Source organism: Nicrophorus vespilloides, unplaced genomic scaffold (assembly GCF_001412225.1).
Source record: "Nicrophorus vespilloides isolate i.1.1-1 unplaced genomic scaffold, Nicve_v1.0, whole genome shotgun sequence".
NCBI lineage: Eukaryota > Metazoa > Arthropoda > Insecta > Coleoptera > Silphidae > Nicrophorus > Nicrophorus vespilloides.
The window spans coordinates 471,307-492,961 of record NW_017097317.1 but is presented as its reverse complement, the minus strand read 5'-3'; the positions used below and the strand labels follow the sequence as shown (position 1 = coordinate 492,961).

The 21,655-nt window shown below is 32.9% G+C and overlaps 3 protein-coding genes across 5 annotated transcripts; all 3 read left to right on the top strand.

Annotated features, from left to right (window-relative positions):
• The first annotated feature begins 8,176 nt into the window (after positions 1-8,176).
• Positions 8,177-10,261, top strand: LOC108559772 (sorting nexin-17). Its single transcript, XM_017917119.1, has 5 exons — positions 8,177-8,399; positions 8,457-8,649; positions 8,705-9,423; positions 9,486-9,779; positions 9,836-10,261. Exons 1-5 carry the CDS (start codon positions 8,340-8,342, stop codon positions 9,977-9,979), a joined length of 1,410 nt encoding a protein of 469 aa, XP_017772608.1. The 5' UTR covers positions 8,177-8,339; the 3' UTR covers positions 9,980-10,261.
• A 1,070-nt stretch (positions 10,262-11,331) lies between these two features.
• On the top strand, positions 11,332-16,255 carry LOC108559790 (serine-arginine protein 55). Of its 3 annotated transcripts, none has more exons than XM_017917142.1 (9): positions 11,332-11,414; positions 11,956-12,088; positions 12,154-12,224; positions 12,415-12,531; positions 12,642-12,671; positions 12,871-12,940; positions 14,697-14,770; positions 14,986-15,399; positions 15,471-16,255. In XM_017917142.1, exons 2-9 carry the CDS (start codon positions 11,966-11,968, stop codon positions 15,565-15,567), a joined length of 996 nt encoding a protein of 331 aa, XP_017772631.1. In that variant the 5' UTR covers positions 11,332-11,414; positions 11,956-11,965; the 3' UTR covers positions 15,568-16,255. The 3 variants fall into 3 exon arrangements, with proteins under 3 accessions (XP_017772631.1, XP_017772632.1, XP_017772630.1); XM_017917141.1 differs by lacking the exon at positions 11,332-11,414 and adding an exon at positions 11,698-11,827; XM_017917143.1 differs by lacking the exons at positions 11,332-11,414; positions 12,642-12,671 and adding an exon at positions 11,696-11,827.
• Positions 16,256-17,976: 1,721 nt separating this feature from the next.
• Positions 17,977-20,884, top strand: LOC108559771. The gene is made up of 3 exons (XM_017917118.1): positions 17,977-18,201; positions 18,262-18,482; positions 20,812-20,884. The coding sequence occupies exons 1-3, from the start codon at positions 18,139-18,141 to the stop codon at positions 20,882-20,884; spliced, it is 357 nt and encodes a 118-aa protein (XP_017772607.1). The 5' UTR covers positions 17,977-18,138.
• The last annotated feature ends 771 nt before the right edge of the window (positions 20,885-21,655 follow it).

Here is a 21,655-nt window from a genome sequence, read left to right as displayed (position 1 = left end):
ATTTTTTATATTCAATTCAATTTATATTTCTCAAGAATACATTTACTTTATCTAAACTTGTCACTATTTTGAAATGAATTAAACGATAATTTAAATTTATTTATAAATGTATACAATTACTGACCACAATTATTTCGACTTGTATTAAAATAAGAGTAAATTAAAAATTATTGTATAAAACTTTGATATTTAGAGCTATTAGAGCAAACTTGTTTATATTATTCAATGTCACCTTAATACATTATGTGAGATTGTTTTAATGAGATTTATAGCTTATTGACTGTAATTAATCAGAAAGCAATATTGTTCAGTAAATCGATACTCAGTGTTGATGATTGTAATTATACATAATTGGTAGTTATACATAATCTATCAGTGTGTTAAAGCATATCTTGTTCATGACATTATTCTGCAATATTAATTATTATCCTCTTAATATATGATGGTTATAACGTCTGCAAGATGATACAAGCAGTATCAAATTGCTTTACGAATGAGGATATGCATTGTTTAATCCCACTTCAGATACGAATTCAGGAATTTGAATATAACATTGATTCGAATCCAGGTATTTAAATGCGCTTGGGCGACGCTTTAGCATTTTACTATCCCTGAGGGGAATTGAGGGAAATGGAGGCAATTGGAAATCTAGACGATCGGACAAACATTTAATTAAGTCTACGCCGCTATTGGACGTCGGCCGGAAGACCTCCTCTGCTGATTCTAATTTCACCGATGAGTCGAATTAATTACTCCTTTTCCCTGGTACCTAGCAAATCCGTTTTAATTAAGGCCATCTCTATCTCAATCTCCATTACGTCAGACAACAATTATTCTTCTACCTACAAAATTACATGATAAACGTTTTAATTTTATATATCATATGAGATATAAAGTAGACTGAATTATATATATTAAGATAATGAAAGACATCTTCGAAATATTTATCCTAGATAGGACCATCGGTGTTGGAGCGAATCTCCATTAGTTACATGTACATTAAGTTGCCTAAACACTTTACATAAATATGCAAATTTAGATATATATATAGTCTGCTTAAAACCTGAATTTCCAATATTAATGATGACAACGTCATTGTATACGTTCTTATGAACATCCAGTACGTTCATGCGAACTTGATGACTCTAATTAAGAGATTTAAGCTCGAAAATTAAAACTTGTTTAAAACTGAATCGCCAACATTAATAATGACAACGTTGTAGTGTACGTTTATATGAACATCCAGTACGTTCATGCAAACTAGATTACAAAATATATATATAATGATTCCAATTAACGCGTATGATAATTTTAAAATGAAATATGTACGTTAAAAATGTACTCTAAATATGTATTACCTTTAGCTCTTTTATTAAAATCTACAATATTAAAGTGTTCGTTTGTTAAATGCGCAACAGGGAACTGGTGTCGGGAACTGGTGGTCATATAATGCTTGTTCTTTTTGAAGTCAATATGTATATGTGCGTGTATATATATTTGTGAATGTATACGTGTGATAGTATGGAAAAAAAAATTGGGGGTGGATAGCAGGATTCCGGTTGTTGGAAGTCTGTGTGGGAGTCCTGGGACCGGCGCGGGAAATGACAGTTGTGATAAATAGATGGGAGTGCGGCCCCCCAAAAATACCGAAACCACCCCCCTCATTCCAAACCGCTCTGCCGTTCAGTTTAAATGGTTCAAGTTAGCGTTTCGATATTGGATTTGTATAATTTGCAATTATTATTGAAATATACGACTCTGGCAAGCAGCCGTCCGGAAACGACGACTGCTCACTGCACACGAGATGCCAAATCCTTGCGTACACTTTTCTTTATATCTTTTCCTATTTTCTTGGAGCATGGGCCAACATCCTTAGTAGCAGACACGTCTGAGACTGGTCACTCGTGCAGTCACGGTCGCTGATTTCCATTCGGACAACCCTAATCAATAACCGGGACACATTGCCACATAATCCAATGCCCACTTCTGAAAGTGTCAAACCCACATTGCCTGGCCTTCTTCTGAGCGTGGGAGAGCGCACATATTCATCATTCCTAATAATACATTTTTACTTACGAGATGTCTCACAAGCCGAGACTTTAAACAAAACGTTTTCGAATTTATCTGAAAGACAATTCAATACTTTCAAACGAATGTAACGGTAAATTGCAGCGAAAATTTTTCTGATAACTTTAATCGATAACTTGAATGTATTTCCACTAAATCCCATGTTCAATGTTGCAAGTGCCAAACCCACATATCCCCAGCATTATTGCAAGCATGAATGAAGATTTTAAATTACTATTCATCATCCTTTATATTTTCAGTTTCAGTCATCCATATATATTATTTACCACCGCTCCTATTTCTATATTTATAATTTTTTATGTTTCTCATTTTTCATCATTTAATTTGTTTTCCAAATATCCTCAAAAAGCTAACAAATGATGAAAAATGATAATAGTAATAATGTTATATAATAACATATACAGAAATAAAAAGAACAAAATAAATATATATAATTTCAAAAAAGTAAATTGAAACAAAGAGCTATTAACCATAGGTCTTTCTGCCCTTATAATAATATTTTTATCAAATATTAACATTAATTTTAGTTGAGAATTTACTTCCACTTTTAAATTTGTAAATTTGAGGTATTACTTAACATAAGAACAAGTTCTCTTGTCTTAAAAGAACTTGAATTAGATTTAAATACAAGAAAATTCATTCTTATATCCATGGATTGTTGTTTGACAGATATTTTCCAACCGTTCATAAATTTCGAAACTAGTATGAGCATGTACAACAAAAGGAACATGTCATGAAATATTACCTTTTGTGAGGTTCCATGGGATTCGCGTTGCCGCAGATGTTGAGATTGATTTTGTACACACTTACGAAGACGGTGTTTGGTGCGCCACTTTTCAGTGTAGATCGTTCCCCTGCATAGTGCTGCTAAATTTGAATACCCAATTCCATCGATATTCACACAAAGATTCCATTTTAATATGTCAACAACGAGCTCGAGATCCATTATTCCACCGATGACGTGCACTTTCCCGACACCAAGGATTCACTAAAGGTGTACACATTTTCCCACATAGTAGAATGAATAAACATGCTATTGAAAAACGCAAATATAGCACGAGTTGAAATGATACCATATAATGCATCCTAATCCAACCAACTAATTGAAAAAGAGCTAAAAAACAGTAATTAAAAATACCAAATTGGCTACAAGATGTGATTGCATATACATGTATCTTTGATCATACGGTAGTTCGGAACTTTGCTGCTGCTGCTTGATTACTACTACTTTATACATGGTCCGGTATGGGACCGCTAAACTTAGTAATTAACTGCAAGCAACTGCTGCTATATTGGAGCAAATATTCTCATACCCAGCGGATCTAAGCGCCCGCGGGATCAATTAATGCACGCAAATTACCAATTTGCATCACAATTTGTACCCTCCGAGATTTGTTAGTAAATACCCGCTAGAGATGAGGACCAAAACGCACGCGTTGTATTTATATTTACATAAATCTGCGAAACGCGGAGGCCGGTACAAAGACAGATTAAGAACCAAAGATTAGATTATGATTTGCTGAAAAGAGAGGAAGCTTCCGTTTTTTTTTCTAACCAGAGCTGCAAATCCTTTTCCTTTCCATCGCCGAATCCTGTCCCTTGCCTCGTGCTTCTTAGATGTATATATATAAACGTACAAAAGACAGTCTTATATTTTTTTTTGTAAGAGCATTACGTCGACCTCTGGAGCTTTTCCTGCGGGATTATATTTGGCTGTGGACACCTGAGACATACCTACTTGAGACTGCAGCCACCCACCGCCCATCTATACCTGTAGTAGTGCGTACATCTGAAATTATTGATCTGAATATTACAAATACTCAGAGCTGATGGATCAACATGTAATGCAAAGCACGTAGATTGATTGAATAGTTCACGCGTTATTGAATGCACATACGAGCAATTTAGGAATTTCAGATCGCCGATTAGATTGGTTTATATCATAATTGTATAGACACGCTGCTATCACATAATTGCGTTTGCATCCCACTGCTTCCCGTAACAATACTTTGTTTTAATTGTTAACGTACTATTTTAGGATTGGGCACTTTGCGTAACGTATGAACAAAACTGGTAAAGCTAAATACCTCACCTTTTCAACGAAAATATCGGCAACTTCGTGCTGTCGCAGAGTCGTCTGCTACGAGCTGCAAAAATTGGAAAAAAATAGTATTTTCTTAAAAATCGTTTTTCGATGAGAAACGAAGAATTTTCAAGTTTTTTCTTACACGAAAATTACGTAACTTTTGCCGCATTTCATGATTGCGTAAGATGAGCGCTACCCTTACGCAACTTTTTATGAAACAAAAGTTACGTAATGTTTGTTACGTAACAGGGAATAGACAATTTTTGCAATTGAAAGCAGAATATCTCACCATTCCAACGAGCCTATTGGCATCTTGGTGCTGTCGCAGAATCGCCTGCTATGAGCTGTAGAAATTGGAAAAAAAAAGTGAATAGGATTTACTTAAAAATCGCTTTTCGACGAGAAACGAAGAGTTTTCACGTTTTTTCTTAATTACACAAAAATTACGGAACTTTTGTTGCATTTCATGATTGCGTAAGATAGGCGACACCCTTACGCAACTTTTTATGAAACAAAAGCAATAAGTTTCGATCGATACAAACAGAATAATTGGAGATGAATAACAATGCGTTCTCGAGCGACTGTTGCGGGATATTTTTTAAATTGAACAAATTGTTAATAATTTTTAACCAAAGAAATGTGATCTTTGTAATTAGGTATTATTGATTAGGTATTAGGTGTAATTGAGAAATAAAGGAAGAACAATAAAAATAAGCAAGTAACCCTTGATATCCGAGATCTGTCCGTTGAAAAATTGTGGATGTTATTTAATGAAGAAAGCAGAGAGAAAAATACGAACAAAATATGGAAATTATGAAATTAGTTGTTAAACTTTAAAAGGAATATACTTGATTATTATATCTAATTGTTTTACATAGCTCTTGATTATTGACCCAACGGCTATGATGTTTGTGTGTTATTTATTTTACATATAATTAAATAAATATAATGATAATATTGATGATATTATTTGTTTTGTTTTTATCTCATGATGCTTGATTTTGATAACTTATAGTAGATGTACTGACCAAACCACATTGCCGACAGTTAGCTCATTGGAAAGGTTGTAGTTTTCTCTTTAATTTGCGTATTCGGTTGTTTAATTATCACGAGTGTTAATCGATTAATTTAAGAAAACGTGAAGGTATTGCAGCAAATTAAAAAAATAGTTAAATAAATGGTTATATTCATATATATTAGAAAATTTGAAGTTACTATTTTAAAGAATAATTCTTTCACGTTCGGTAGCTTTAATGAATTGGCGGTTTTGCGAATCAAAACGCAAGTCCCTCCCCCCAAAAATTAGGAATTTCTACTAGGAGACCAGGAGTGCGAAGAGATATCTGAGCAAGTACTAGTGCAACATGTCAACAACCATCGATCACTAAAGTTCTTTGGCTTCAAAAAAATACAACAGAAACTGCAAAAGTAGGGACAATTCTTAAAATCTTTTACATAAAACAGTGTCTTCATATAAGAATGCATTAATTGTTAATAGCCATAAAGTAAGTAGTCAAGAATCATCAAAACAATTAATATTATTTTATTATGGAGCTGATAGCAACATGCCTCTAATGTATAATTGATGATTTCAAGTTCCCCAGAAAGTGGAAAACATTATTTACTAACAGTGTTCAGTTGCAAATAGTAGAAATCTTAACTGCTGAATGTAACCATAAATATTGCTTCATTCAGGAGATGGATAACAACTATGAGCCCTATAGCACCCATGATTCTTTTGTTGCTTCTTACATGATCCTTAGAGACTGGAAAACTAGCTAGATGCATTGAAAATATTGGAAAAACAAAAAAGTTTTTTCATCAAATTGCCAGAAAGAGACTAAAAGTATTTTATACAACTATCAATCTATATTTTCATTTATTTTAATCTCTGTATATTTTAGATCATTCATATTCAATATTCTTCTGGAAGCAAGTGCTTCGAAAACGTTGTTTTCCAAACTATCTAATACCAAAGTTTGATAAGTAATTGTGACCAAGCTATGGTAGCTACAAGCCTGTATTTATACTCATTTTAATCTCTTTATATTTTAGATCAACATTCAAATTCAACATTTTTCTAGAAGCGTGTGCTTACGAAAATACAGGCAATTTTCGAAAACGTTGTTTTCCAAACTATCTAATACCAAAGTTTGATAATTAATTGTGACGAAGCTAATCTCTCCATATTCAAGATCAACATTAATGTTAAAAAAATCTTCTGAGAGTTGGTGAATACGAAAATACTGGCCATTTTCGAAGACATTATTTTCCCAACTCATTTGTGCAATACCAAAGTATGTTAATGAATTATGAGGATACCATTGCAGCTACATATTAACATTAACGCTCATTTTAATCCGTGTATATTCAAGATCAGCAACCATTTTTAACATACTTCTGGGAGCTCATGTTTGCGAAAATACAGATCATTATCTGAGACATTGTTTTCCTATTTGTTCATTAAAGTGTGTATGTATGCTTGGTTGCCTTCACTTTAGGCGCAAACTATATTTTCCATTTTGTGGCAGCTAGTGCCATCTGTTAGCAATACTTGAAAGATTGTAGTTCAGCCGTTTTGGCGCTGCTCAAAATCCATCTAGTGCCATCGGGACGCTGGATCACATCGTCTTCGCATATGAACACAATAGTGAGGCATCCGGGGTTCTTTATGAGCAATTGCTGCATAATACAATTCCCATGCCCACGTCCATACGGTGTCTCATTCAATCCGAGGACGTTTACAGGGCAATACTAAAGTTTCTTAAAACATCTAATGCCTATAAATAGTGTGTCAACCTTTCTAATTTATACCTTTCCGAGGTCTCTCCAAGAACCTGAGTACTGAACCGCTGAGACCCCGGTATAAAATTCGTTATATATTTGTGTTCGATCCGTTACCTTTATTGTCTTTACCTGTCGGGCCGTATCTCTTCTATGTACATATTATATAGTTTAAGTTTGATTTAATAGTTATTTTTTAGTTGCGTAGAAGAAGTTGTTTATTTTGATTATTTGTGCTAAAGAAGAAAATTTGGTTTTATTGGGAGAAGCTGGTTACTTTAATTAGTTGGATCCGAAGAATAAGGCATTTTGGTTTTTGTGCTTTGAATGTACAGACAGTGGCTGGTGGTGGCTGGCTTATTGGCGCGTAATGCGGAAGCCAAATGATGAAGGGGGAAGGAAGAAGAAGAAAAACGTCCTAATTTAAATAAACAAACATGTCAAAATAGTGCTTGAACAAACGTAATGTTATTACTTTAGTCTAATCATTTAAATGCTAATTAGTTTTCGAGTTATATGCATTTTAATTAAGACCAGCTGCGACATCTGCCAGAATTTGCAGGAAATAGCAACGCATGTGTGGTTGCAGACTGTTTCTTGATTATTCCCACATATTTGTTTGATTCGCAAAAACCGCCAACTCATTAAAGCTTAATAACTTTCTTATTAATTGACCACTACTAATTTATTCTGTAGCAAAGGAAAGCGAAATAATTATTTTTTAGCACAGTAAATTAAAAGTTTCAAATATATATGTATATAACCATTTATTTAAATATTTTTTTCAATTTGCTGCAATCGATTGCCACTCATTAAACCATCAAATACGCAAATTAAAGCGAAAACTCCAACTTTTCTATTGAGCTGACTTCCGAAATTGTGGTTTGGTCAGTATTTCTACTATAAAATATCAAAAAACATCTATTAAAAATAATCTTTCTTTTCCAAAGAAGCAGTAGTTGGAAATGAAAGAAAATTGAAAAACTTTTAATAAATCAAGAAATTGGATGTATTAGAGGAAAACAGAATTTAATAAGTATGAACCACTTTTTTTCTTATATTATATTAATAAAAACAATCAAATATGTCTGTTTTTAGTGTAATGATTTAATAATAACCACTTAAAATTAAATAGATAAGTTGTTATTATTAAATGATTACACTAAAGATAAACATATTTGAATTTAATATTGGTGACTCCCAATGGAAATAAAATTGGTTGGTAACATTTGTTGTCAATGTCAGTCTTCCTTGATCTATCAAGATTCTTCGTTAATTATTGCAAAATGAGAAAATAGATTGGAAAGCCCGTAAAAAATTAAATAAAGTTATTGTATGTTGAGTAGCAGAGTGTGAAGAGGAGACTCAACAGTTTGAGAAAATGTATTTTTCTATCCCTGACACCCAAGAATTAAACGACGGTAATGGATCCACATATGTGGTAAGTGTTGTTTTCGCATAAATTAACAAGTTCCTGTTGTAAATAATTATTCCACAGGGCTTCAACGTTCATATCAATGGGGTGTTCCATTGCACAGTTCGATACAAGCAAATGTACAACTTGCATGAGCAGTTACGCAAGGAATATGGTGCTGACATTCTGCCCACATTTCCACCCAAGAAACTTTTACCATTAACTGGAGGTCAACTGGAAGAAAGGAGAGCTTCTTTAGAGAAATACATTCAAATTTGTAAGTGAAACAAAAATGATGTGTTTATGACAATTATTGTGTTTATGTTTTACAGTGGGCCAGGATTCAAAGATGACAGCTTCAGAACTATTGTCAGGCTTCCTACTATCTGCTCAGCAAGAGACTACTGGAGAGAGAAAACAGGAGATTAACATAGATGTATATACAATGACTAATCATCAAATCTCCATGACAGTATTGTCTACAGACAGAACATCTCAGGTGTTGTCAAAAGCCTGTAGCCAAATCAATTTACCTCCTGAATATGCCTCCTACTTTGCATTGTTCCTCATCAGAAAGGAGGACAATGGTGATATTATTTTAGTGCGAAAATTACAGGACTTTGAGTCCCCTTACATATCTCACAAGTCCATCCAAGATGCTGATAAGATTGTGATCAGGAGAAATTACTGGCTCATCAACTATGACTTAGAATTAATGACTGATCCTGTTGCTCTGAATTTACTATATACCCAAACGGTATCTGACATTGAAAAAGGCTGGATCTTGTGTACAAAGGAGGTACGCTCCCAGATGGCTCATTTGCAGGCAAGACTAGCCAAACGAGAATACATTGACACCGCGAGGACTCTAAAATACTATGGTTACATGCAGTTCCAACCTTGCTATTGCGATTATCCGTCTCCTCAAACAAAAGTTTTAGTAGCGATTGGAGGACAAGAACTGAGTCTGAGAATTATTACAGGTCCAATCGTTAAAGAAGGCTGTTTCAAAGTGACGCGTATGCGATGCTGGAGGATTACAGCCATTCATGTAAATTATTTTTGAAATTGCGTGTTTATAAATTGGAATTTTATTATTTTTTTAATTTATAGAATAAAATGAATATTGCAAGTAACAGCAGTAGTAGCCTCAACAGCGACGTGGAGTTGTCTTTCGAATATTTGATGTCCAAAGACAACTTGCAGTGGGTATCTATCATGAGTAGTCAAGCAATTCTTATGTCCATATGCTTGCAATCTATGGTTGATGAGCTGCTGCTTGTGAAGAATGGCCTAAGACCTAGGCAAGTGAACGACGCCAGAAGGAACTGGTCCTACATGAAGAGAGACGGATCAAGCCAAATCATCAGTCTGGATGAGCCAGACGTATATCCAACCACGACATCTGTTTGTTAATCGAAACATAGCAAAAAAATAACGTACTAATTGTTATCATTTTGTAGCACAACGGTAATTCGCATTCCAAGATATCCGATTCATTTTCGATAAAACGACTACAGGAGAAGTTCTCGACGGTGTCCTTTAAATCAGGGAAGGAGTTCGTTGAAAATCATGCTTTCGAAGGAATCAGCGATGACGACCTCTAAGTCCTCTGTGTATTTTACATTAACAACGCTTTTCGATTAATTTGCCATTTTCTGTTTATGTTTCCTAAAGATATTGGATAAAATAGAAATAACTCTATCGGCCCTTTAACAAGGTATAGTCGGCGCAGGCTATGCAACTGATGCTTACGTGATCATTATAATTATATATATTTTTTTATATGTTAATTTTATTAGAGCAACTATTTTTAATTGGACAAGAACTGAGTTGGATCCTGATTAGAGAAGGGCACATTGTTTGCCAGAATTGTCCAAGTAGTTTTACATTTTTTTTTAAAGAAGTTTTAACACGCGTGAACGGGATATTTACGTGAATTTTATTTTTTTTACAAAAGCTTTGTACCGTCAGGGCTCTGTTTAGTGCCAATACAAGAATGAACCTAAATAATTACAATACAAGCCAAGGGAGAAATATAATATAAAGAAATGAACAAAACAAAGAGAGAATTTATTAATACAAAAAAATATATATATTTACACGTATATATTTAATATATGTATATATACATAGAAGGAGTCTCAAAATATACAAGGTGGTAGAATTTATTTTTTGAACTATGGAATGATAAGAAATTGAAACTATTGTATTTTATCTTTTTTACTATACTCATTTTATGCTTTTTACAATATATTTATAAATATTACTCTTCTTTTTATACTATCTTTATATGACTATATATTATGTCTTTTTTTTGTAATTGTTGTCATTTTCAATGTTCCCACATGAAATTATATTGTATAAATGTCTCTCTATCTTCTTAGTGGGATGCATGAATGAAATACGTTTATGTACCTGATAAAAAAAAAACTAATAATAAAGATTAAAATATTACATTAAAATTAAATTTTACTATTTTTTATTGTTATTTCATAGTCTGGGACAGTAAATATCGCCTTTTATGTGGTAATCAATAATCAACTTTTGAACGTGTTCCCGCCAAACACGTCCAAAGCCTCGTAACCCTATACAACTATCCTAAATCCTATACAATACATATGATACATTCCATAGATTTGCGTATTTATGCAAGATGCGAATTAAAGTATAGTAGATGTTTCTGTATTGAGATTAATGTATAAGAAGTTTAGGATAAGTTATAAAATACTTTGGAGTCGAGGCTATTGCGATAACCAATCAGGATGGTTGTGTTCAAAATTTAAATTGATCAGAGGTAGATTTCTCGAAATTAAGGCTTTCTCATTGAGAAATCTGGGTGGAGTCTGAAGTTTCTGGTAAAAGGTAACATAATGATATGACCTGGATTGTTCCATTTTCAGGTATAGCGTAGTTATAGTATTTTTTTCTGGTAAATTTTACAGAGGTCGCTGCAAGCGCTGCGTCTTAACGCTTCGTGTCGATCGCCATTTTAGTCAGAAGCGTGCTCATTTTTGTTTGAGCAACATCTATCAAAAAAGGGTACGTAGTTTAGTGCATTTTATTTATATTTTAACCGCATGGTGTTTGTTCATAGCTTTAAAAGTTTAACACAACGTTGACCTAAATACTGCTATATTTACATTCATTTACCTATTTTGATTTGATTTTTAAATTTGTGAGTGTTTTTATTTGTTTCTGGAAACTTTTCTTTGAAAATTATTGAATTAGTTATTTTCCTTCATTTTAATGTTGAAAGAATGATTTTTGTTAAATGATTGATTTTTTTGTTGGTTCGCAATCACGAAATGTGTGACAGAGCGACGCGCGTGTAAACACGTGTCGCCCTCCATTTTGTTCCGCCATTGCGTGGCCGCATATAGCAGAACTTAGAAAATTTTAGTTTGCAAATAGAGAAAGCTCCGGTGCTCTTCATTTATTGCGACTATGGCAAGGTCTGTGTTTTTTGTTGTAGTTTACCAATTTTGCTATTAGTTTTGTTAGTGTGTCTAACGACATTGCGCAATTTCCCCCTTGTCATTACATAACGCCTAACGGTTTCTTCCACCCTTTGCCATTGCAGATACAACAGGATGGGTACGAGGGTATTCGTCGGCGGGCTTACGTATAAAGTACGCGAACGGGACATTGAGAAGTTCTTCAGGAAGTATGGACGTATCAAGGAGGTGGCCATGAAGAACGGCTTCGCATTTGTGGTAAGTGATAACGATAAAACGTGTTACAGTATAAGGCAGTTGATTAAGTTTCTGTTGTGGTTTAGGAATTTGATGACTATAGGGATGCCGATGATGCAGTTTATGAACTTAATGGAAAAGAACTTCTTGGAGAAAGGTAATTATTTTATTTATTATTTGTTAAAACGTTTTTATTATAAATTATATTTTGAAATGATGATTTTCTTTACATCTTTCGGGTCTGATTAACCACTGAACGACAAACTACTGCTGATGCAATCATAATGCAATGATTGCATTTGGTAGGAGATTATAAATGTTTATTAATATGAGATTGTTTATTTTAGGGTATCAGTAGAGAGAGCCAGAGGTACTCCAAGGGGTTCTGATCAATGGCGCGGAAGTGGTGGCGGTGGCGGAGGAGGCAGAGGTTACGGCGCGCCTCGTGGAAGGAGCCGCGACAAGTAAGTGCTTTATCAGTAATTATTATAAATTAGAGTGAATTGGAAGGCATCTGAGGTCAAGCTGCTGTAATTCTTTTCGAGTAAATTTTAATGTACTTGTTTTGTTATAGCCGTGACCCAGATATGCGATCCCGTGATAGGTAAATATTGTTTTTTAAAAAGGCTAAAACGGGTTGCAATCTTTATTATTATTATTCACATGATGATTTTTCTATCTTTCGGGTCTGACTTTACTCATGAACGATAACTTACACTGACAAAAGATGAACTGAAACATTCTAAGCATATCTTCGACTGGTCATATTTTAATTCTCTTGTGTTGTTTTTGCTTTATTTTAGATATGGGCCACCAACCAGAACAGAGTACAGATTAATTGTAGAAAATTTATCAAGCCGTGTCAGCTGGCAGGTGAGTTTTGAAAGAAAACAAGATATTAGTTGCCACTCTCTCTCTCTATCTCTATTTTTTGCATGTTGATACATTTATATTTTTTGGTCTTTGGGTTCCTTTAATTCCTTATGAAATATCCTTTGAATATCAGATACTGTGAACCAATTCGTCTAAGACCAATAAAATGCGGCTCGAATTCGTTGGGGGTTTGTTCGTGGATTTCCAATCCAAAGAGTAGTTTCTTGTAATGTTCGCAATTCCAATGGGCGGCTGTTCGTTCGATCAAACCATGTGGGCACTCACCAATGGACAACATCGTCGGGTACTTCAAATCACATGACATTTATATAAATGGCTCCAGCAGCAATGGAATCCGATCGATCCTAGGCCATAATACCACACAGACAAAAGCTCGATTGCTAGTACGAAGAGGACATACGCAACCACTGACTAAACTCAAGATTCTCTTAATCACCAATACCATCACCACCTATTACCACCCTGTCTTCTCTTCTTCCTTTTTCATTTCCTTGTAATCTACTTAGAAAACAAACAAAAAAAAACAATAAACCACTCAAATTGATTATTACATATTGATTATGTAAATAAAAAGTGATTTTTTGCAAAGAGCTCCCATTCCCTTGGAGTGTGACGTACTAGGCTCAATATGTCATTCAATGAGATCAGTGTGGCCAAGTGAGATCGAGTACCCGTTCATGTCTATTTCTACCGCCCCATTGGTTGCTCGTGTCTCAGGTAATACCTTAGCATGACGCGCAGTTTATTGTGAATCATACCTTTATATAAGACAAATTTATTACGTAAATATTTTTATATACTTAAGCATATTTTGATCCACTTAGTTACGTTTTGTTGCTGCTATTTTTTATCTCTTAATGATAATGTTCAATCTCTCAAACGCACATCAAATGTGATTAGGATTGGCGGCACCATTTTCAAGCGATATTTATATATATTTCTGTACCACCGAATATAGCTAGCAATACCGAACCGAAATCGAAATAGTTCCAGTTAACAGGGGGCACGCTCACATGTCCGACCACCCGGAGATTCCACCATCTGCACAGTCCGACAAGTCGAACAGAGGGGACAACATGCTTATAGAATGATTTCTGATAAAGCCAAATGCAAGGACTTGCAAGTTCCATGATGTGGAGAGGCTAATAAACCCGGAGGGAGATACACAGCGTTTATCCGTCTTCCGATCCGTTTGTTTTCTGTTAACTGGAACTCGGGAAGCCTCAGATTAACTAAGCATTAACATTTTGTGGTAAATCAAATAGCACCAGTTTTATCATTTTCGCGCACTTTCAACACTCGAGGATTCCAATGATGATGAAAGGGGGAGCCAAGTCACACAAAAAATATGTACACGACCCACACCAAATGCGCTTTATTTCATTTACTTTAATTTGTTTTGTTTCATATTAATACTTTTGTTGTTCTTTTAATCCTTTTGCAAAATTAAATACGCGCAAAACGTAACTAAGCCGTTGGTTAACTATAATTTTAAATCGTTGTAACTTGTGCAGGTTTGGTTTAGTTTTTACTTTTCTTTTTAAATTTTGGTCAATATCTGTATGAAATTGGTATTGCTGTATAAATATTTGTTTTTACGTAGCTGCTTTATTATAAATTTATAATTAATGCAATACCACTTTATATGCAGGCCATTTATAATTTTAAAGAAAGTTTCCTCCTGCAATACACAACTTTAATTTGCATATTGAACTAACTTATTATTTTCTGTTAGGACCTGAAAGATTATATGAGACAAGCTGGAGAAGTTACTTATGCTGATGCACACAAACAAAGGCGCAATGAAGGGTAAGTTTCTTTTATTTCTATTAAATTATTTAAAATACTATATTTGGCTAATAGTCCTCCCAAGTCAAAAGAAATATATTATAATGATGATTTAATCAACCATCTTTCGGCTGAATTGCTTTGATGTAAACTTTCCCAATACTGACAACTTTCAAGCATCAGTGAAATAATATTTCAATATTCTATTTTGTCTAATTAAAATTGAATTATTCTAGAGTGGTTGAGTTTGCTTCATATAACGATATGAAAAATGCTATCGATAAACTGGATGACACCGAGTTGAACGGTCGTAGAATCCACTTGATGGAAGACCGCCGCCGTGGTGGTGGCGGAGGAGGCGGCAGAAGGTCCAGATCTTCTAGCAGCCGAAGCAGGTCGCGTTCCCGATCCAGACGTCGTTCCAGATCAAGGTCTAGGTCCAGGTCTCGCAGCAGGAGCCACTCCAGAAGCCGTTCTCACCGGTCAAGCCGGTCGAAATCAAGGGGAGGACACTCGAAGAGCAAGTCGCCTGCACATTCCAAATCTAGATCCAGGTCAAAGTCTAAGGAAATTTCTAAGTCACGATCAAGGTCCAGATCGCATGGCAAACAACAGTCCAGATCTCCTTCGAAAGATAAAGCTATGTCCAAGTAAGTACACGCATCATCTACAAACGCATCGGAACGTTATTAACATTATGCTTGTTTTCTTAATTTTTCAGAGATAGGTCGCATTCAAGGTCTGTCAGCAAAGGCAGAAGCAAGTCGAGGAGTCGTTCGGCAGCCAAAGATATGTCTCCAGAGAAGCATGATGATTAGACTTTTACATAATAAGGCTTTTTTCGTATTCTTACATTTTCTTAGTCAGATTTTATGAAGTTAAAAGAAATAAGTTATTATTTTTTTACTTATTGATTGAGTATACAACTCTATTAATTTTAAGAAGTGAACAATTTAGTTTTGTATCATACAAACTTAATTCATCGATTATTAATTCGTTTTATGATTTATTCTTTTTATTATATATAATTTCTTATTTTCGGATTGATTACACAATTCATTTCCTGTTTGGACCGGGTACTCTTGAATGTTCATGATGCTGGTAAATGGGTCCACTTTTTAGTGCTTGTATTTATTTAATTTGAATATCCAATTATATCGTGTAAATCGATTCATTATTGTTTTGTTTCATTGATTTAGATATTAGTGCTATGACAGAAGTTGATAATTAATTAAAAGGAAACATGTGTATTGCTTATCATTATTAGCAATCTATAGGTTTGCTATCTTGATGTTACAATTAATATTTTTTTGTCAGTCATTCTCGGTGTATACTTTACATTAATTCTACATTTATTATGTATATAGATTGCACTATGTAATTCTTATATTCATTAATTGCCTTAGAACTTCTGCAGTTTTCTGTATATATTGGTTGTGTTGTAATATCACAAATAGAATTTAGAACCAGTAACTGAAAATAAAAGTATGAGTTTTTGGTAGCGAATTTTATTGTTTTATTACAACATGAGGCTTTTATATCTGTATTTGTTAAGTCCTAAGTACTTAATTTTATTTGTTTTTACTTTACAACTTATTTTTTATCTTCTTTAAAAATGTTAATCTGGAATGGATTATACAAATACAATTTTGTTTTGGCACTTAATTCCTTTATTTCATTTACCTCTTCATTTCTATCATTGAAATAGAAATAGTATAATTGAAATACAGTCGTGACGCTTTAAAAATTGCAATTCAACTTGTAAGGACACATACAAGGAAGTCAATTGAGTTGCACTAATCATCAGGTGAATTCAGAAATTTCTGTTGAAAGCTTTTAAGATCAGAACTTCCAGTTCTTAAATTGTAAAGTGAATTTTAATAGATGGTCATTTTATCCATGATACCAATAAACAAGAAAGCAATCAATTTGTTCAATATTTGCACATTAATGAGATGAATATAAGTTAGCATACTGGATTCTTGTATGCTTACAGCTAACTTATATACTTACAGCTATCCTGTATACCTACAGCTAGCTTGTATATTTACAGCTATGTTTGTATACTTACAGCTATGATTGAATACTTACAGATATGCTTGTATACTTACAACCAGGGCCGGAGCTATCTGGAAATTTGACGATAAATAAAGGAGCTGCATAAACTATACCGCAATATATATACAACAAAATGATTATTTACAGGACATAACTCTAAGCTGCGCTATTTGGTGGTTTAAAGATTATATTGGGTTATAAGAAATACAAGTTCAATAATGTCCAAAATATTTATTTAATTAGAATAACATATATTTCTATTTTACACATATTTAATTAGCTTGTGGTACTGTCTGGTTTGCAAACAGAAGTTTATATCTTCTCTCATGGGCTACGAATGCCGTGGCAGCAGATAATCCTCCAATAATCGCAAAAAAATGTAGTTTGTTTAAGACGTACATCTCAATAACAATATTGCTTATCAGAATAAGAATCAACAGGACGAGTATATTAATTAATTCATTTCCATCTTCCATCAGAAATGAGCTTGCATGGAAGAGGTAAAATGTGATTGAAAAGAAAAAAAACCAAGTTGCTGAAGTGCGTATATCTTGAAGCATCACACAGGCCGTCGAAATGTTTAATACCAAGAGAAAACACAGTAGATAAGAATCACCATAAGTGACTACCAAATAGATGAAAAAGATATAGCTAAATGCTGCCGTAAGTACAACAGCCTCGACTGCGAACAACATGAGTATAATGGCTGTGGCTATTATCAAAATTACTTTGAGCGGGACAGTCTGCCTACAAACAAGAAACTTTAATTTATAGTTAAAGAACAATATTATATTTACCATAAAATATATAACAACTTTTGCAGTAATAATAACATCTTGTCGAGATATGGAATATATATACTTATACAAGTTTACGTTACTTTTGATCGCACAAACGGCTGCGAAAATGATGTTCACTAATAGAATAGAAAGGAAATCCTATTGGTCGAACTTAAAACAAGTTAAAACAAAATTTGAAATATTTCAACGGACAAAATAATTGAATATACATTTATTGGACATATTCTATGTAACTTGCATATTATTGTGAACATACATGTTTAGTAAGTAATGAAATATATTTATTTATATATGAAATACATTTATTTCCAGCTGCGTAAGTTTATTTTCAATTTATACAATTATTATTTTGAAATATCTGTGGTGAGAATTGGAACTAATAAACTTTTATTTCACATGTTGCCAACATCGAAACACTGCAGACGTTTTAGATTGGCTGAAAGAAAATAAGTGAATGTAACGGTTTTTGCGACCTCAGTTGAGGTACAGTTCTCTAACGATTAAGTTCATTTTTATTTGGCGCATTTCTAAATGGATGCCATTGAATCCCTGAGGTATCTGAAGAATCGTGGTTTCAGAAGAAAGTACAAGATGGTAACTCAATGTCTCTATAAAATTTTCAACTTACTGAATTGTTTGATTTGTGTGTTTTAGTTCAGAATCCCTTACGTAGGCGATATAATGAAAGTGAACACCTCATTCATTATATTTTGGATTGCGGTAATCCTGAACGTATATGACTTAATAGTATTTTGCAAGAGTCAAAGGATTTTCGCATTCATAATCGTATTGATGATGACCATGACAGCCCAAGTGTATTTACCATCCGAATACATGCTGAAGTCTTTTATGATATCAACTGTCACTTTTGCACTGTTTTACTTCAACAAAAGTTACATTGAGATTTTTAATAAATTTGAGAACTCCTGGATTCATTCGGCTTTTTGTGGGCACATCTTTTATTTGACTGGCTACTATGTATTTAACATGAATTTTTATTACATTGACTTGATTTTTACAGTGTTTTCTATATTAAGTTTGATAATGATTGTTAACATTGTCTGTCTTATTGTTTACCATCGCTTCTTTAAAAAGCAAAGAGTAGTATTTTATTAAATTATAAGTTCTTTTCTAAGTTTTCAATTTTTTATGCAGAATAATTATTTAAAATTATTTATAAAGTTTAGTAAAAATAAAATAAGTTTATGCCTTGATTTTGATTTGTTTTCCCTTCATTTACATAGTATTAATTGTCCTTGTCGAAACCTATCTCTGACAAATTAATTTAACTGTAGTGGAGTGAAGTATTCATTTATAACCAGAAAAAGGTTTCTTCTTATTAAGACAACTTCCACTTTACTTTTATTGAACAAAAGGAACATGAACAATATTAGTAATGCTAGAGTTAGAAAATGTCAAGTAACTACAGCAACTACAGAATATACTTTGTAGAAACCATGTAAAAACTACAAAATATCTCAGAGAAGTAAACATAAGGATTTTCACTTTGAAACTATTGAAGACACAAAGTTGAAATAAGACACAACTTTTAACTTTCTATATTATAGACTTAACTAACAAGTCTCGATTAGTTATTATCCTGAATATATTAACAAGGATAATAACTTCTTTATTTTCTATTTCTAGTAATGGGCTTTGGTGTTTTCTTAACATAAATCACATATGTAATTGAGTTTATTTCCTAAGATAAAATATAATTAAGAAATAATAAATAAAGTGTTCAACTTTTTAGTTGTATTAAAAAAAGCATAAGAATATGGTCAGCATCCTATTCCAAATAATATATACAGGAATACTAACATGATCATCAAAGCAAATATTACATAATTGAAATTCTGAATTTATCTTTAATGACACAAAATCTGTGATTGATGTTCCAAATTACAGAAACATTTTCGTATAAGATCAACAATTGTTTTGTTGTGATCAAAATGGAAATATTGGGGATGATGATAGGGAAATTCAGAGATTTGGGTAAAATAAAAGACACCAATTATTATTATTATTATATGACAGTTATTATTCTAAATTACTCGTGTCACATGAGTCATTTGACAATTAAGTTTCCCTCGAGAAAGTGGTTTCGAAAATAGTACATTAACATCATTTGTTTTGTTGAATTTGAAAATTGGTCAAGACGTTTAGATAATTTATATTACTTTTTTCAGCCAAAAAAACGAAAACTTCATTGCAATCACAGAAATCAACGGGAAGTAAAGCTATAAGAATACACTATATAAGCTATAAGTATTTAAGTCTTCCTGAATAGTATAATATAATATATATATATATATATGAAAATACAGAGAGTACATATAGTTTCCATTTGTTGGTTCATATTCATGCGACATCATTATAATTATGTTTATTATTCTTATTAATGTTATAAGTATTAATTGTTATCATGTTTAATATATTAATTAACAAACTATTGTGTAGGGTACTACTTTTTATCAGATCATTGTTTAGTTAAACTACAAACACGTTTATCTTCGAACACTGTTTGCCCACTAAATACTAATATACATATATATTTCCTTAAAAAAGAAAATTATCACAAAGCAATGAAAATGTTGTTCCGATTTGTGCCAAAAATCAAGAAACCCTTGCCTCAAATTGCACCCTTCGAACAACGTAATTAACATCCTCCGAGTGTTACAACAAATCTCAGACTTCTCCAACCTCAACGAATCACTCGAAACATGCCATTTGAAACAAAAGGCTTCATATAATGTAAATAGAATCTCTGATCTAAAATATACACATGCACACACAAAAAAAAACTTATAAAAATTTCATAAAATATTTGATAATTTTGTTCTTTTTAGAAATTAAATCACAATCAATTTATGTATATTTAATAGTATATGCTTATAAAATAGCCTTCTTCTATACACACATAATTTAAATATCGTTAATATATATATATATATATTTATAATTTTTTGTTTAAATAGAGGGTGAATACTATTTACAAAATTATTTTCCAAAAATACAGTTTGCTCATTATCATTAAATTACCGTTCCACGTGTTTTACGTTTGACGTTTGCCTTAACTAATTAGATACATTTAAAAGTTTCTCCCATATTTTGTTACGTTTATACCGAAGTATAAACGGGGTAACGATAAAATAAACCGTAAAAAAAAGAAAACCTCTTTTTCGTATTTTTTTGTCTTTTCAGTATTCTACAAATGAGACAGACAGGCCGAGGTGGATTTTCTGTAGTGATGCCTCTGTTCCGCACGATCGTCTAAATTAAGGTAATCCAAAATCAAATATCACTGCATTCTATCACATCGAGAAAATTATTATTTTGTACCAAGGAAATTATTTTTAATTATGCCCATAGCACGGTAAGATTTCTGGTTTAATTGAGATGGTCAGTATTTCCATCTACAGCTTCAACAAAGTGGCGTTTTATACTTAGTATTGAGGCCTCGATGGAAATACTGGATCTTAACTTAGCAGATAGTTTCAAGATGAAGGTGTTTAGAAATCGAGTATTATTTAGAGAAGCCAGAATGCATTCGATGTTTTATAAATTCCGTTGGTTGTTTTTTTTGGATATTCCAAGTGAAGACTATTGTCTGTTATATTGTGCGCTTTAGTTAGAGAAAAAAAAAACTATACTTTCTTTGAAAGAAAGACCTAAAAGACTCACAAAACGGATATCAAGAATTACTGCAAGTTTATTTAATTACTATTTTTTTTTGTTTATTTATTTTTTTAAGGTTGTGCTGTTATTTTCATCTATTACCAAGTTCGTAAATGAACATTTTCTTAAACAACCTTGTTGCCGACCATTGACCTAAACCATGTATGAACTACAAAAGTAAGGTAACCGTGAACCTAATAGTAAGATTCTCTAGAAAAAAAGTATATAGCACTTAGAAGTTTATGATTCTTCCTTTGGAAGAATTATATACCTTTAATCGCTCGTCAGTGTAGAATTAAGCTTAGATCACCCAGGGATTTGATCCTATTTAAGAGGTATAATTATAATGATAAACAACCGTTCATTTTAA